The following is a 14661-nucleotide window of genomic DNA, read 5'->3' as shown; positions in this document are numbered from 1 at the left end:
GGCTCCCCAGGAGAGAAGGTCATCTATTATGTAAGCATCATCCATATTCCGGCTGGTGATCAGGGGCGACATTTAACTTTTTTTCCATTATGTGGAATAATTTAAGCTTGTGTTACGAGTGTCATTATTATTGCAATTTCTCAGTAATAAAAACAGCATCAATTATTTAACATCGCCTTGTATGTCTGGGTTAAATGGGGATGGCAGGAGGCTGGGGCAGGGAGGAGGCAAAGCCCACACAGGGCTCCAGGCCCCTTCCCCAGCATCAGAGCGCCCCAAGTCCCTAGGGGGTGCAGATTCTCTACTGGGGTGTAATGCTTTAGCTGTGGCTGGCAGGGGGCACCAATTAATCCTCTGACCTTTCCCTTCACCGTTCCTCAGGGAGTTTTGACCCACTGACAAGCCTCAATTAAAGAGACTGCAGTCCAGGGGGCCGGGGAGGCGCAGAGTCATCATGGAGTCCCCCGGCCCGAATGAACATGATAGGAGGTGTGTGTGGGTTTGGTGAAGGTCAGGCTGGCTGCAAGTGTGCTGGTGAGTATTAGAGGTTAGAGTGCTTTCCCTTCTTCTGGCAGCTGTTAGTAGCAGTGACCCATCCCAATGGGGGAAGAACCAGACACGGGTGAACACGTTGAAGATTGTTCCTGCGCCTCAAATGCACCAGGCTGCTTGCCACGAGTTTTGGGGGGCTGATGGCACTCCTCCACTTGTGCTTTGCATGGGGGGCCTTCGTTGGCCACGGTAGACTTCATCTGGAGATGACTGCATCCTCTCGGCTACACTCTAGGCTTTTCCTTTTGTGAGTCATTTCTTTAGGGCTCTAGAAACATCAGCAACCAGCAGTTGTCTTCCTCGTGCCTGGGACAGCAAACCCTGATAAACGGCACCCGGCTTTTATTTTTCGAAGGAGATATACACACATTCTTTTCTGAAGCCTTCGTGTTTTCGTGTAAGGCATGTTGCAGGCTGCTTCCTGCCTTCCCTTTCCCTCCCCCCTCATTTTATTTCCTCCTTCTTTCCCTTTCTCTCCGCTCCTTCTCTTTTCCTTCTGGAAAGTGCTAATTATTCTCCAGCTCTGCCCCTTTGCGTGTCCTTTCCGGAGTGGGTGGAAGTTACTCTGTTTATTCTGAGCCAGGGACTTGCCCCAAACCATTAATAATAATAATAATAATAATAATAATAATGATAATAATAATAATTATTATATCGCAAGACGGCAGTGATCTTAAGTTCCACGGCCCTGGATGGGTGTTGCCTGGTGTCAGACCCCTGCCTGCTCTCTGTACCAAGCTGGATTTGCAGGAGTGGGTGGGGGGGAGGGAGTGGCGCAGAGGGAAAAGGAGACTTGTGGCTTGGGAAGGAGCCTGTATATTTGGCACCTTGACATTTGGGAGCTGCAGGGGGACAAGCAACCTTGAACTGTCCAAAGCCCCAGGAACCCAGCTGAAGCTGCCATGGAGTGGGAGGGGGACTCCCTACCCCGCTGATGGGCAGCCCAGCAGACTCTCAGGGCTGCGGTGGAAAGTGGAGAGCAGCTTGCATTAGTCACATGTTTGCCCTGGAAAGGATCGTGCTCCCACCTTGCCGTCCTCTCAGGGCTGAACGGAAAGGTTTTGCAGGGATTAAAAAAAAAAAGCTCCAGAAATGTGAGGAAGTGATAATATCAAGTAAAGAGGGATGTGCTGCCATCAGCAAAGCAGGAGGAGGATGCAGAGAAGGAATTTCTCCTGGCACCTTGGTCCCTCCAGCACAGGCCAGGCTTCCGTGAAGAATTCAGCGCCCCCTCCGCCCGCAGTCCGCATGCTCTGTGAGCCGGTGGGGCTCCGTGGAGCAAGGGCTGTGGTCGGCCCCACGGGATTTTGAGGCATCTTGGCCCCAGAAGGGCTTCCTGACTTTTTCCATACCGTCACGGACTTTATGATAAATCCACCAAAGAGGGCTGGCATCTCTTACCAGGGCTGTTCCTTGAAATTCCCAGGGACGTATTTCTCTGTTTCCCTCATCAACAGTTGAGACTGGAGGGTGGCAGATGTTGGGAATCCCAGAAGGGAGTCTGAAGGGTGCCTGGGCTCAGAGACACTCGGAGAGCGTTGCCAGGCGTGGGGGATAGAAGAAGCTGTCCTTGACGTCATCCCCTCATTCTGTGGATGCTCCCTGCAGCTCACATGCTGCACAGCAGGCCCCAGCCCTCCTGAGGGCTCAACGAGGGATCAAGCGATGGGAGTAGGGGCTCAGTGGTGGGGGGTACAGATATGCTGGGTCTTGTCTACCTTTTAAAAGGGCAGCTTCTAAGTGCACTTGGGGTGGGATTTTCTTAGTACACCTCACTCCCAGCCCTGAAAGAGAACAGTACAACCAACAGAATAACGGTTGATAAAATGGTCAGAGGATGTGGCGGGGAGGGGAGATGCCTGCCCTCCTGTTCCTTGCCTGAAACGCTGTCTTCAGAATTCAGTGTGGCTTCTTCTCTTACTTTCAAGTCTTTGCTCAAACGCCGTCTTCTCAAAGAGGCCTCCCTCAGCATTTCTCTGAAGGAGCGCTCGTCTTCACTTTTTCGTGATGAGCTCGCGCTTCTGAAATGCTGGAACGATGCCTGGCACAGCGCTGGAACCCCGTGCATATTACTGTTATACTAGGATGGCTGTGATAACCATGGCTATAACTTATTTTTCTTCTTAACATTATCACTACCTGGCACTCTATTTTGTAACTTATTGTTGGTTTGTCGTCTGTCTCTAGAAGGAGAATGCAGATTCTCCAGATTCATGAGACTGGCTATTTTGTATCAGCAGAACCTGGAATAGTTCTGGTATACAGTTGATGCTTAATAAGAATTTGCCAAATACATGAGGGCAGGCAGGTAGGCTCCCCAGAGAAAGCAGAAAAATTCTTATCTTTCCAGTAGAAATGAAGGTCTGTGAGTTCCTTGCGGTCCCAATAATACAGGGAGCCTTAGGGTCCCAAGCATCCTAAATCTTTCTAACGCAGGCTTTCTTACCCTCGGTACTGTTGCCATTTGGCCAGATCGTTCTGTGTTGTGTTGTGGGGGCTGTCCTGTTCATTGTAGGATGTTTACCAGCATCCTTGGCTTTGACCCACTGGATGCCAGCATCACCCGTCTCCCTCACCCCCACATACAAAAATGCCCATTGCCAAATGTCCCTTGGGGGGCAAAATCACTGCGCCTGAAAAGCACTGTTCTCAATTAAAACCAGAGCCTCTCCAAGCTGCACTTTACTAAGTGGGCTCCAAATAAGCAGCTTCGAGCCTCTTCACGCTGCTGCATTTCTCTGTAATGAAGTGGTTCTCTCTCCAGAGTCTTCCCCCTGTTATGCATCAATCACATTATAAAGAGAAGGAAGACAAAGGAAGGAGAATCAGCCGACACACTCTCTTAGTGAAACACGGCTTTTATTGCTGCCATGACTCCTCAGATGTCAGCACGAGATGTAGAATGAGAAATAATTAAAGCACGTAAACAAACAAGAGCTGCGACTACATGGCCCGGACACCAGCTGTCACTCGGGGGAAGCTGGAGGGGGCTTCTGCAGGGGGAGAGACTGGCCTTGTTCTCAAAGTCCCTTCTGTCCCCAGGATTCCGTCCTGTAGTGTCAGCCTCGACTGTGGTACGGTGTGACAGGCTGCCTCTCTCTCTGCTTCTCCCAGTGACAGAGCCGTGAAATCCTGCGGCCCCCAGGATTCTACAGAGGGACCGGAGAACTTGAATGAGGGTGGCTCAGACAGAGCCAGAGGGCTTTCTTTCTCCTTTTAAAACAAGGTTAAGAGGGGTGTCGGCATCCGTGTTAAAGTGCATGATAGAGGACATTGCAAATAAACGATCAGGACAATATTGATGTATTGGGCAAATGAGAATACAGGAAGAAAGGCCTTATGTGTTCATTTTTAACATTTAGTTGGAAGGAAATAATGAAATAAAATATCTGAATCGTTAGGTTCTCTTTCTGATCCCTGATCAACGTGACAATGAGAGAACTGAAAGAGGGGTGTGTGTGTGACATAGTCAGGTATAGTGTTTGAGAGATTCCTTCATGAAAGAAACTCATCCAAGAAAACAGATTTTGGATTTGCTTATAAATGGATGCATGTCAGTGATTGCCTCATAAGCCTTCTCCACTCCCCATTAGAGGCACATATTTTAAGTGGAAACTTCATTTGTTTGGAATGATTTTTGCCTGGTTTTCAGAAAATAACTGCTGGTTTTTGCCCATCTGGATGATTCTTCTCACCTTCCCTTAGCGTCAAGGTGTTTGGGTGAAAGGGGAGGTGTGTGTGTTGGTGGCGTCGCCTGTCTTCCTCGTTCCCCTCGAGGTCACGTGCACTGTAAGCCGTCAGCAGGGTCAGGGGTTCCCGCTGAGGCCTTTGGCCCGTCATGGAGTCATCTGTTGGCTCCCGGCTGTAAGCTCCATAAGAGCTGGGACTTTGTCTTGTTCGTCAAGTATCCAGAAAGTTGACAATCAATCGATATTTGCTAAGTAAACGTGGGGGATCGAAATTAAGACTTTGCCTAGTTAATGCGAAAACAGCTGAATTAACTAGTTACAGACAAAGCGGAAGGGCAGTGTGGTTGTTTTAAGGCCATCGGGTCTTAACGCCAAATACGTTGTGCCATCTGTGACTCTCAGGGTGTCCTTCCTTTGAGGTGATGTTGTGTGGATCTCCTCCCCTTTTGATCTCATGAGAAACGTGAAGATGGTGAATTCCTGAAAACGTGACCTTGGTTCCTGTACTGAGGCTGCCATCCGAGCCAACCTGCCGTATAGGCTTCTTTTGACAGTCCATTGTGCCATTTGGTGATGAGGTGTGTGGAGTGGGGGTTTGATGTTTGGCATCCATCTTTCCCAGCATGTGTCTTTCCCATTTCTAGGATCAGCACCGACCCATCAGATCCCATTTTTGTCACCCCAAAAGTTCTACAGCCAGAAAGCTTGTTTCCTAATGACCCAACCTGGCCTGACAGCTGTCTGTGGCCCAGGGACTGGCTAAGCCCTGGAGCTCTTGGCCAAGGTTGGCAAGGCGCCCGGGCAGCTCGGCTCTGGGGCAGGGGGCTGGGGAATGAAGACAGTAGAGATGTTACAGTGTTGCCACTGCTTCTTGTTTCAGGGTGCAGCAGAAGACCCCCACACGGCCCTGGCGCTGAACTTCGACTCTGCGTTGGTGAAGAAGAAGTCTGATGCTGAGGGTCCCAGGCTGCTCTTCCCTGAGAGCGAACTTTCCATCCGGATAGGTAGAGCTGGGCTTCTTTCAGGCAAGCTCCCTGCTGCAGACCGTGGGCTGAGTTAGACAGGATCGACTTGGGCCTGGTGGTAGGAGGAACGGCGAGGAAAGTGCCAGGTGCTCCATCCTCTCCGTCCGGGTTACTTACCCCACTGCAGCACAGGGCTCTGCCGGCGTCCGCCCCGTGCCTTCCTTCCTCATTTGTTCTCCAGACCGCTCGCTTAGTGCACAGGGGGCAACAGTGCCTTGTGGTTATCTTTCCAACTTGGACAAGTGGACAAGGACCCCCTCTGATGCGGTTGGGCTCATTTGGGTTAGAGCATGTGGGCGTTTGTGCCTCTGTCTCCCTCTCTGACGGACCCGGAATGCTCCTTTCCATGTACTTGACTTTCATCTTTTTGATTCATCTGGGCAACTGTGGGTGTTTCTCTCGCTGATTCAGTTTGGAACCTAAAACCACTGGCAGCAAAGTTGTGCCTTTTCTCTTAAGTTGGAGGCGATGTGTCCCTTGAGGGGAAGCAGAGAGCAGTTCCTAAATCTTTGTGGTGGGGTGCAGATGGGGCTGTTACCCACTGAGAAGGAGTTGAAGGTGCACTGGAAGGATTCCATCATTCTCCACTCTCAGTGTGAGACCCCGCTCCTTGCTCAGTCATCACTCACTCTGGGCATGTGGCTAATTGAAGGGCCACTTAGCAGGAGGAGAGGTGGGTGCCCTTCTTTTCCTTTGAATTTAAAGTCCCCCGTTTAGCCTGCAAGCCCCAGGCTCTGTGAAATGTTTGTCCTTTGCCCTCCCCAGTTCTTCCGTAGACCACGGATTTAGGCACTAAAACCATGCAAATGATGTTGAGAATGGGTGCCTCCTCCCTTGCACAGAATTCTCTCTTGAGTGAATTGAGGAGAAACAGACTGGAGACTGGTCGCTGTCTTCACGTCAGTGGTTTAAGAGAGAAAAGTCCTTTTCCGTTTAATTTGAGATTTTCACCACGTGTGGGCTAAGATGACCTCTAGACCTTGGGGACAGTAAACGTGCAGAAGTTACAGCGATGCCGCAGCCACTTCTCAGTTATGTGTGTTCAGATTATGTCCTGCATGAATTATTCATGGAGAACGCGGATCTCTTCTCCACTTGGGTTAATCCTCATTGCCTCCCACAACTTCCTCTGTGGGAAATAAAAACTCATCTAACATGAGCTCAAGTAATAGAGGGTTAGCACGAAAAATCTGCCCCCTGCCTCGAATCACACATGTCATTCTTACTCAAATCAGAACAACTTAGGTGCTGGCTGCTGTTCTCTTTTTTATTGGAGGATCAAGAACTGTCTGGTGACCAGGATGTGGCACCGTCCTCTAGTACAGCTTGTCATTTTTCACGTCAAGTCGTGGGAACATGGGGACAGAAGGCTCTCTCTCACTTCTCACTAGCGATACTGTGTTAAGCAGTACCGTGTGTCCCTTTGAAGACTTTACAATCCTGATTCTGAGCCTTCTCTAGGATAAAAAAGTTGGCCAGATTTTATTCTATCCCCTTTTTTAATCTTCAGGGCCACAGGGGGAGGGTTCACTGCCTGTCGATCAAAAAAGGTGAAAAACGGCCATCCCTGTGATGGACCTTTTCCAATGGGGCCGTGGGGATACAGGGCCGGTGAGAGTTGGCTCTGCAGGAGAGTCTCCCGGGACTGCTGGGTCTTCTTGACCAAGCCAGGGTGAAGCGGTGAGTGAGGGCTGTGTGGGAGGGAGATACAATCCTGTCCTCTGCTCAGGAACACCTAGGCACAGCCTGTTACCTGGTTACCAAGCAACCCTCGGTCGGTCGCTGCCTTTGCCAACTGCTCAGATACAAAGGCACATGCAACACTTGGGGGAGCACGAAGATGGTTTGCCAACCCTGAGAGAGCCTAGCCGTCCCTCTCTGGAAAGGTCACCATCCCTCTTACCTGGGCACACCTGTGGGTGTCAGGCAGTTGAAGACTCTAAAACTGATAATGGCTGTTTGATGATTGGCCTCAGGCAGATCAAGCCTGAATATGCATTATTTGTACCATCTGGATTTGCCCTTAAGCTTGCTGTAAATGGAGCAAGGAGATTGGTTTAATGGGTATTTAGTGATGAACATCAGCCTTTAAAAAATAGTATTGGTGCTGCCATTATCATGTTCTGTAATTGGTTCAGCAAGAGGAAAAGCCAGAAAAGCTGCGCTGTGGGAGAGAAGATTCAGCTGCTCTGAGCGGTGGCAGCAGCCTGAGCTGGGAAAAGCTTTTATGAGATCCTTGCCTATTTATGTCTTGGTGCCAAATGTTTCACGATATCAACTATTCTCAAGGCTGGGGATATTCTGGGACTTAGCTAGACCTGAAGTTCTTTTAAAACTATCAGTCTCTCTCTCTTTTCAACTATTTATTTATCTATCTCCAATTAGCTTTCTTTTAATTAAAAAGTAATAACATGGATTAAAAATAAAGACGTAATTTTTCTTCCGGCATCAAATCCCTTACGGTCCAGGCTCCCATCACAGATTCAAGCCCTGTTCCTAGTTCCTTGCGTCCTTTCAGAAATATTGTGTTTCCAGTCACATTTGGCCTGCTGATCTGTAGCTTGTGTTTTTCACTTAACACATTTTGGTCTTTGTTTCCTGGGGTGCTCATCGATTCATCCCACTCTTGTTGTTGGCCATGATCTTACCTAATTAGTCTCCTCTTGATGGTCCTTTAGGTTGTTTCCAATCTTGTGCTATTTTAAAGAATGTGGTAGAGAACATTTTTATACGTACACTTCTGTGGGCAATTATAGTGTTGAGTAAATTCTAGAAACTAGGCCAGGGCTTCTCTACATCTGGGGTCTATGAATGGCTGCCAAAAGGTTCATGAACCTCTTGAAATTTCATGCAAAGAAATTTGTGATTTTGGAAGGCAAGGGTCTATAACATCCTTCACCCTTCAGATGGCTCCATGACCCCCATGTTCATCTCCATCTTGGGTCTCTGCCTCAACCCACCCCGTTCAGCTGCCCAGTTGGGCTTTTTTTTTTTCCCCCTCTTTTTTCTCACTAGCTCTCTCTTTAGGCTGAAGAAGGGTAGTAAAAAGTGAATCAATCCTTTCTTTCACCAACTGTTAACTGCCCCTTTTCGGAATGTTGTTCGTTCTGAGGGAGGAGGCTGAAACTCTTCAAGAGAGATGGTTTTTTTCATTCATCCATTAGCGTGGCAGATGGAGAACTGTCTGTAATTTTGTGTATCTGTGGAAGGAACAGGAGTAGGCATTATTTTCCAGGAGAGAAAGAGGTGGATTTAATTTGGGAAATTCTTTACTTGTGAAGTGGCCCCTATTGATTTTCCGTTGCTCGTTTCCAAAGCTCATTGTGGGGCAAAGTGAATGGGTACTGAAGTCAGGCAAGCATAAGCTGTAGGAAACTCTGGGTAGAAACAGATTTTTCCTTGACGTCCTATTCTTTTCTAATAGGAGAATGCACCTGGCAATAATAATTCCATCTAGGCAGCCTGGCCAATTAGAAACCACGTTTTGCAAAATGAAAGCAATGCAGACCTAATAACTGTTAAGTGGGTTTTGAGTTTGGATAAATTACCATCACCAGTCCATTAGCAGCATTTATCTGTTTGCATCTTAGTCTAAAATCTTGAATTCCTTATTGGTTATGCTACTGACTTGCTGGGTGGCATTTTCCTGTGGAAACAGAACTGATCTTGGGCGAGAGAATTTGCCTTTTCTAACTCAAGGTTCCCAAGTGCCCGACCCCCAGGTGAGCGCCCCTACAGCTTGTCCCTGCAGAGCCATGATGGAGTTCAGGTGTTCTTGGATTCCTTTCTTTCTCCTGAAGGCACCCTCACTTCTCCTCCAGATATCATACTGCCCTGTTTTAGTCTTGTACTTGGAATCGTGTCTCTCTCCTATTTGCCCTGTTAAACATCCTCACTTAGGTGCTTCTGGGAAAAGATTGATAAACTGATGAACACGGGGGTATTAACCGTTGACAGCATTTACTGCTGCTCGTGTGTTTGCATTTTAACTGGGTTCAATTTCTCTAGCTGAAGGATAACCCCAACAGATGGATTTTCACATTGGCCTTTGGAGGACTTTGTTTTTCGGCATAGTGTGGGGCTGTGGGAAGGCAGCCAGGCTGTGTGGGGTGGAAGCCCTTTTTGGAAGATAGCTGCTCATTCTCTCTAAGACCAGCCAAGTGTATTCAATGCCCAACTCCTAGATTTCCCTGGCGCTGACATTCCTTGGAATAGCCTAATCCTAGGGAAGCAAAGAGGATTTAGTTAAACAGCTTCAAGGCTCTTACGATCATCATTTTTTTCTTCTTCCATATCTTCTGACTTCCCAAGTCTCCCCTGGAGGAGATGCTCCTTCTGTCGCTGATATTTCCAGTCTTGTGTAGTGAACTTAAATTTGATCAGGAGTCAGATGTAGCTCCTAGAAGAAATTTAAAGTGTTTCTTTATAACTAGATCTCCAAAATAGTGCATTTAGGCAAGTCTCTGAGATGTTATTAGTAATTTTAACTTTGTATCGGTAAGATCTCTAAAGATGAAAGAATAACTTTACGGTTATTCATGTAGATTTAATATCTTGGCATATGATTTTAGCAGTTAAGCTCTTTTTTTCCCCCCTATAACTGGTTGGTTACGGGACACTTTAGAATCTTTTCCTGGCCTGAGACAAGTTGTCTGGGGACTGAAGAATAGCAGGTCCTGGCATTGCTGCCTCCTTTCTGGGCTGGGGCCTGTCACCTGGGTTTCTTCATTCAAAGGTTGGGAAGGAACCCAACCTGGCAGCGCACAGCAATAGCACTTGAGGCTATTAAAATGTGCCCCATTTTAAAACAAAAAAATTTTTGCAGATGGATGAAGAGCAAAGTGTTCACTAATAATACTTACCAGGAGCTCTTGAGCATCATGGATGTTAAATAAAATAAGGAGGTAATACAGAAATACCCTCTTGAACAGGGCGCTATGTGGGTGGCATGAGTGACCATTACGTGTCCCAGCTCTGGGGAACATTATTAGGTGGATACGTTTTATAGATTCTTCTGCTTCTGAAGAGTGTTTTATTTCACCTAAAATTTAGCACTCATATAGCTCCTTTCCTGTTTGTTTGACTTTTTAAAAATTTAGTCCCGGTTTTCTAAGCTAGGCAGTCATTTTGGAGTGCATTTTCATGAGGTCCAGGCCTAGAGGCAATTTGGCTCCTGTATATATACGCTAGGACTGCCGTAATAAAGTACCACAGATGGGTAGCTTAAACAGCAAGAGTTTATCTTATCACAGCTCTGGAGGCTAGGAGTCTGAGATTAAGGCGTCAGCAGGTTTGGTGTCTTCCGAGGCCTCTCTCTTTGTTTGGAAGACAGCTGTCTTCTCCTTATGTCTTCACACTGTCTTCTCCACCTATCTGTGTTCTTCGTCTCTTCTTACCGGTCATACTGGACTAGGGCCCACCCTAATGACCTGCTTTTAACTTAATTACCCCTCTAAAGATCCTAACTCCGAATACAGTTAAATTCTGAGGTGCTGGGGGTTAGGACCTCAACAGAGGAAGTTGAGGGGGACACAACTCGGCCCATCACAACACTGAATAATTTTTTGGAAAGTTGTCTTCCCGAGGATGGTCATCAAGCTAGAGGAATACCAGGTGACTAGAAAACTGGGTTCTCTTGTTTCCTTTGTCTTTTAGATTTCTCTCACGGTATTTCTGTCTCTTTACCCGTCAGTCTCACACCTGGATGGGCCGGGAACGCTGAGTACGCAGGATGGGAAAACGTTGAATGAAGTTGAAAAGTTAGAGAGAGCTCAGGAAGAAAGTTAAATGATTTTAAGTCTGATCTTATACGACTGCTGGCAGGTGTGTAGTTTATGCTAATGAAATCAAAGCGGGGGGGGGGGGTGCTAATGCTGTCCCCTCCACTAGCACCTGAAATGGTAGACGCAGGTAACTTCTGGGGTGATTACTGTCAATACACATTTGAGTGTAGACGTGCTCTTCTGACCGTATCCGTTTCCTAGGGCCGCATAACAACGTACCATGGCCTGGGTGGCTTGAAACAACAGAAATTGATACTCTCACAGCTTCGGAGGCTAAAAATTCTGAAATCAAAGCAGTGGCAGGGCCACGCTCTCTCTGAAGGCTCTAGGGAGGGGACCCTTCCTTGCTTCTTCTAACTCCTAGTGGCTCCTGGCATTCCTTGGTTTGTGGCCGCATCACTCCAATCTCTATGGCTGTTGTCACGTGGCCTCTTCCCTGTGTGTGTCTATGTGGCTGTGTTTCAATCTCCCTCTCCCTTCTCTTATAAAAACACCAGTCGTTGGAATTAGGGCCCACCCTAATCCTGGATGGCCGCTTCGTAACTTAGCTAATTACACCTGCAAAGATTATTTCCAAGTAAGATCACATTCTGAGGTTCCAGGTGGACATGAATTTGGGGGGACTGTTTTCAACCCAGTACACTGACCAACCCCATACCCTGATTAGTCCATGACCAGGCTTCAGGAGCTCGGTTAGTGTGGAGGGGCTCGTTTGTCGTGTCCGAGTGAGGGATGGGGGAGAGAATGGGAGGAGGCTAATCCTGGCGGTAATAAAGACCAATTTGACTCCACGGGAGGCTTTAGAGCAGCTGCCCAGGCTCTTTGAAATATTTATTAAGTGTCTACTGAGTTAGGGATACTGTCTTCTTATGCAAAATTTAACATTTGCTGGGCTAGCAAGTTCTCTCATATTTATAAGAGTTCTGACACATTCGTTTCAGCTCATAAGTCTATTAAACCGGGAAATGTGTTTTTAATGTGCTTTTGGGAAACAGAGCAGACAAGTGGCTTGGGGAGCATCAGCCCCCGTTAGGATATTCCTGCCAGGCTTTTATTACCCAGAGATTTAGAAGGCTGCTGCCAAAGCCAGGCAAACTGGGCTCTTCTTGTATTATTTTGTTTTGTTTTTCAGATGTTATGTTTTGCAGAAGTTCCTTAAGCTGGAGAAGTACAGGGTGGCACTTGGGCTGCAAGTATTGAGATCTTCAGGCGTCCTTTCTATTTATTCACTCCCATCTCAATTTTTTTGTTATGTTAGGTTGCCTGTTATGAAAAGTGCTTGAGAAGGAATGGAAGCCGGTTTATAGCCCTTGAAACTGGGGGGAAATTGATGACGCATACTGAGATAGGCGGCCTTAGAGAAGGAATGGGTGAGTGGGGAAGATGAAGAGTTGGGGTTTGAACCTGTGTGATCAACAGCAATAACTCCAGCCTCTGGATGGGGTCAGTGCAGCCCTGCTTTGAAGAAAAGGAGTCAAATGATAAGCTCCATTCCACCTGGGCTTTCTCTATCAGCATGCACCTCCATTCGACCTCCCGTCTCCTCTTGGGGTTGTGTGTCTTCTGGTATTTTGTTGTGCTTTCTTCTCTCTAGTGCATCTCCCCTCCTGGGACCAGAGAAGGAAAATAGCTGCAAGTACAGTATCTGAAAACGAAATCAGTTGTCTCAGTGAAACATGATTTCAAGGGTCGTAGCATTTTGAAGCTAGAGATATTAAGGGATGTGCCAGCGACTCCCAGTTGGTTGTCCCAAACAGCACCAACTCTCAGGACTCCTGACTCCTTCATTACCCCAAACTAACTATCAGCTGGTAGGGCAGCTACCAACTATCAACTAGGCAGAGGCGTTCCTTGAGGATGGCGGAAGAGGATGCGCAAGATGTCTCTTGTGGCTTCAGATATGGTGAGCTGGAAGTCTCTGCTCTCTTCCCTAAGAGCCCAGGCTCACCTAGCGATTTCTCAGTGCTGATCCTCAGCAGGCGTTCGTAAGCTTTGCTCAAGTCCATCTTGGTAAACATTGATTGTGTTCTTTCCTGTAGGGAAGCTCCTGTCGTACATATAAAAACAATTAGGAGACACGTGCTTGCCAGGAGATTCTTCTCGTGAAACAAATATGGGCCATTTTATATGGTTCAACAAAACATCTGTAAACCTCTAGCAATCCCATAAGTGGGTCTTGAATATGTCCTTGGGGCCCCCACACAGAACCCTTCATTTTGAGTTATTTGTTTTTAGGTAAAGAGTGAGGTAGAGTTTGAGGTTCAGATTTTTTTGATACGCATGTTCAATTGTTGCATCACCACGTATTAGAAGGACTGACTTTTCTCCATTGAATTGCCTTAGTGCTTTTGTAAGAAATTAATTGACCATCTTTGCTTGGGTCTATTTTTGGACCCTGCTTTCTTCTTCATTGGTTTATGTGTCCATCCTTTCGCCAATATCACACTTTCTTAATTGATGGCTTTATCCTAAGTCTTGAAATCAGACATTGTGTGTTCTCTCACTTTATTTGTCAAAATTGTTTTGGTTATTCTAGTTTCTTTGCCTTTATATATAAATTTTAGAGTCAGCATGTTAATATCTACAAAAAATCCCCATGGGCTTTTGGGTGAGATTCCTTCGAATCTATAAATCAAGTAGATTTATACTTAAATATTTCCTTTTATGGTGCTATTATGAATGATACTATATTATAAATTTCAGTTTCTAATTGTTCACTGCTAGTATACAGAATATAATTGATTTTTGTGTGTTAGCCTTGTATCCTGCAACCTGGCTAAACTCATTTATTAGTTCTAAGAGTTTTTTGGTAGATTCCTTGGGAATTTCCATGTCATGTCTGAATAGTGACAGTTTTATTTTTTCCCTCTGATCTGTATACCTTTCAGTATCATGTGTCACTTAATGATGGGGATGCATTTTAAGAAATGCATCATCGGGCAATTTCATTATTGTGGGAACATAATGGAGTGTACTTACACAAACCTAGATGGTGTAGCCTTCTGCACACCTAGGCTTTATGGTACTAATCTTATGGAACCACCATCGTATATGCAGCCCATCGTTGACCAAAACAGCATTATGCGGCACATGACTCTATTTCTTTTTCTTGCCGTATTGCACTGGCTAAGACTTTTAGTATGATGTTGAATGGGAGTGGTGAGAGCAGATGTTCTTCCCTTATTCCCAATTTTGGGAGAAAGCATTCTGTCTTTCACCATTAAGTATGGTGTCATCTATAGGTTTATGGTAGGTAAAAGGCCTACATATCTGAAAAACCACCAAGTTCCTGAAAGATGTCACAATACAGAAATGGTATAGAGTTGGAGTGGGCCAGAGAATAGATTCGACAGTGAGACTGGGTTTGGGTCCTGACTCAACCTCTTAGCTAGACCTTGGGCAACCTTCTTAACCTCCCTCTCCCTCAGTTTCGATATCTAAGTTGGGGATAATAGTAATTACCTCATGGAGTTGCTGCGAAGATAGGCTAAGTTGATACACATATAATGCTTAGAATAGGGCTTATGCATTATATGCGCTCAGTGAATATTAGTTATTGTTGTTCTGTCTGGACAGCAGTAGAAATGGATGTGGGCTTTTTGGGCTCACACT

The 14661-nt window shown here is 46.5% G+C and overlaps 1 protein-coding gene across 5 annotated transcripts in view; it reads left to right on the top strand.

The window, feature by feature from the left end:
* The window catches only part of SLC39A11 (solute carrier family 39 member 11), a 340360-nt gene that overhangs the window by 102847 nt on the left and 222852 nt on the right, over positions 1-14661 (top strand). For 3 of the 5 annotated variants that reach the window (XM_070483527.1, XM_070483530.1, XM_070483528.1), the window contains one exon: positions 5122-5266. In XM_070483527.1, the coding sequence (XP_070339628.1) occupies positions 5122-5266 (145 nt within the window). The remainder of the gene's footprint in view (positions 1-5121; positions 5267-14661) is intronic. The other 2 variants (XM_070483529.1, XM_070483531.1) reach the window with 1 other exon arrangement.

This window comes from Equus asinus, chromosome 13 (assembly GCF_041296235.1).
Source record: "Equus asinus isolate D_3611 breed Donkey chromosome 13, EquAss-T2T_v2, whole genome shotgun sequence".
Taxonomy (NCBI): domain Eukaryota; kingdom Metazoa; phylum Chordata; class Mammalia; order Perissodactyla; family Equidae; genus Equus; species Equus asinus.
Note: the sequence above shows the minus strand (reverse complement) of the source record. Positions and strands in the feature narration are given on the sequence as shown.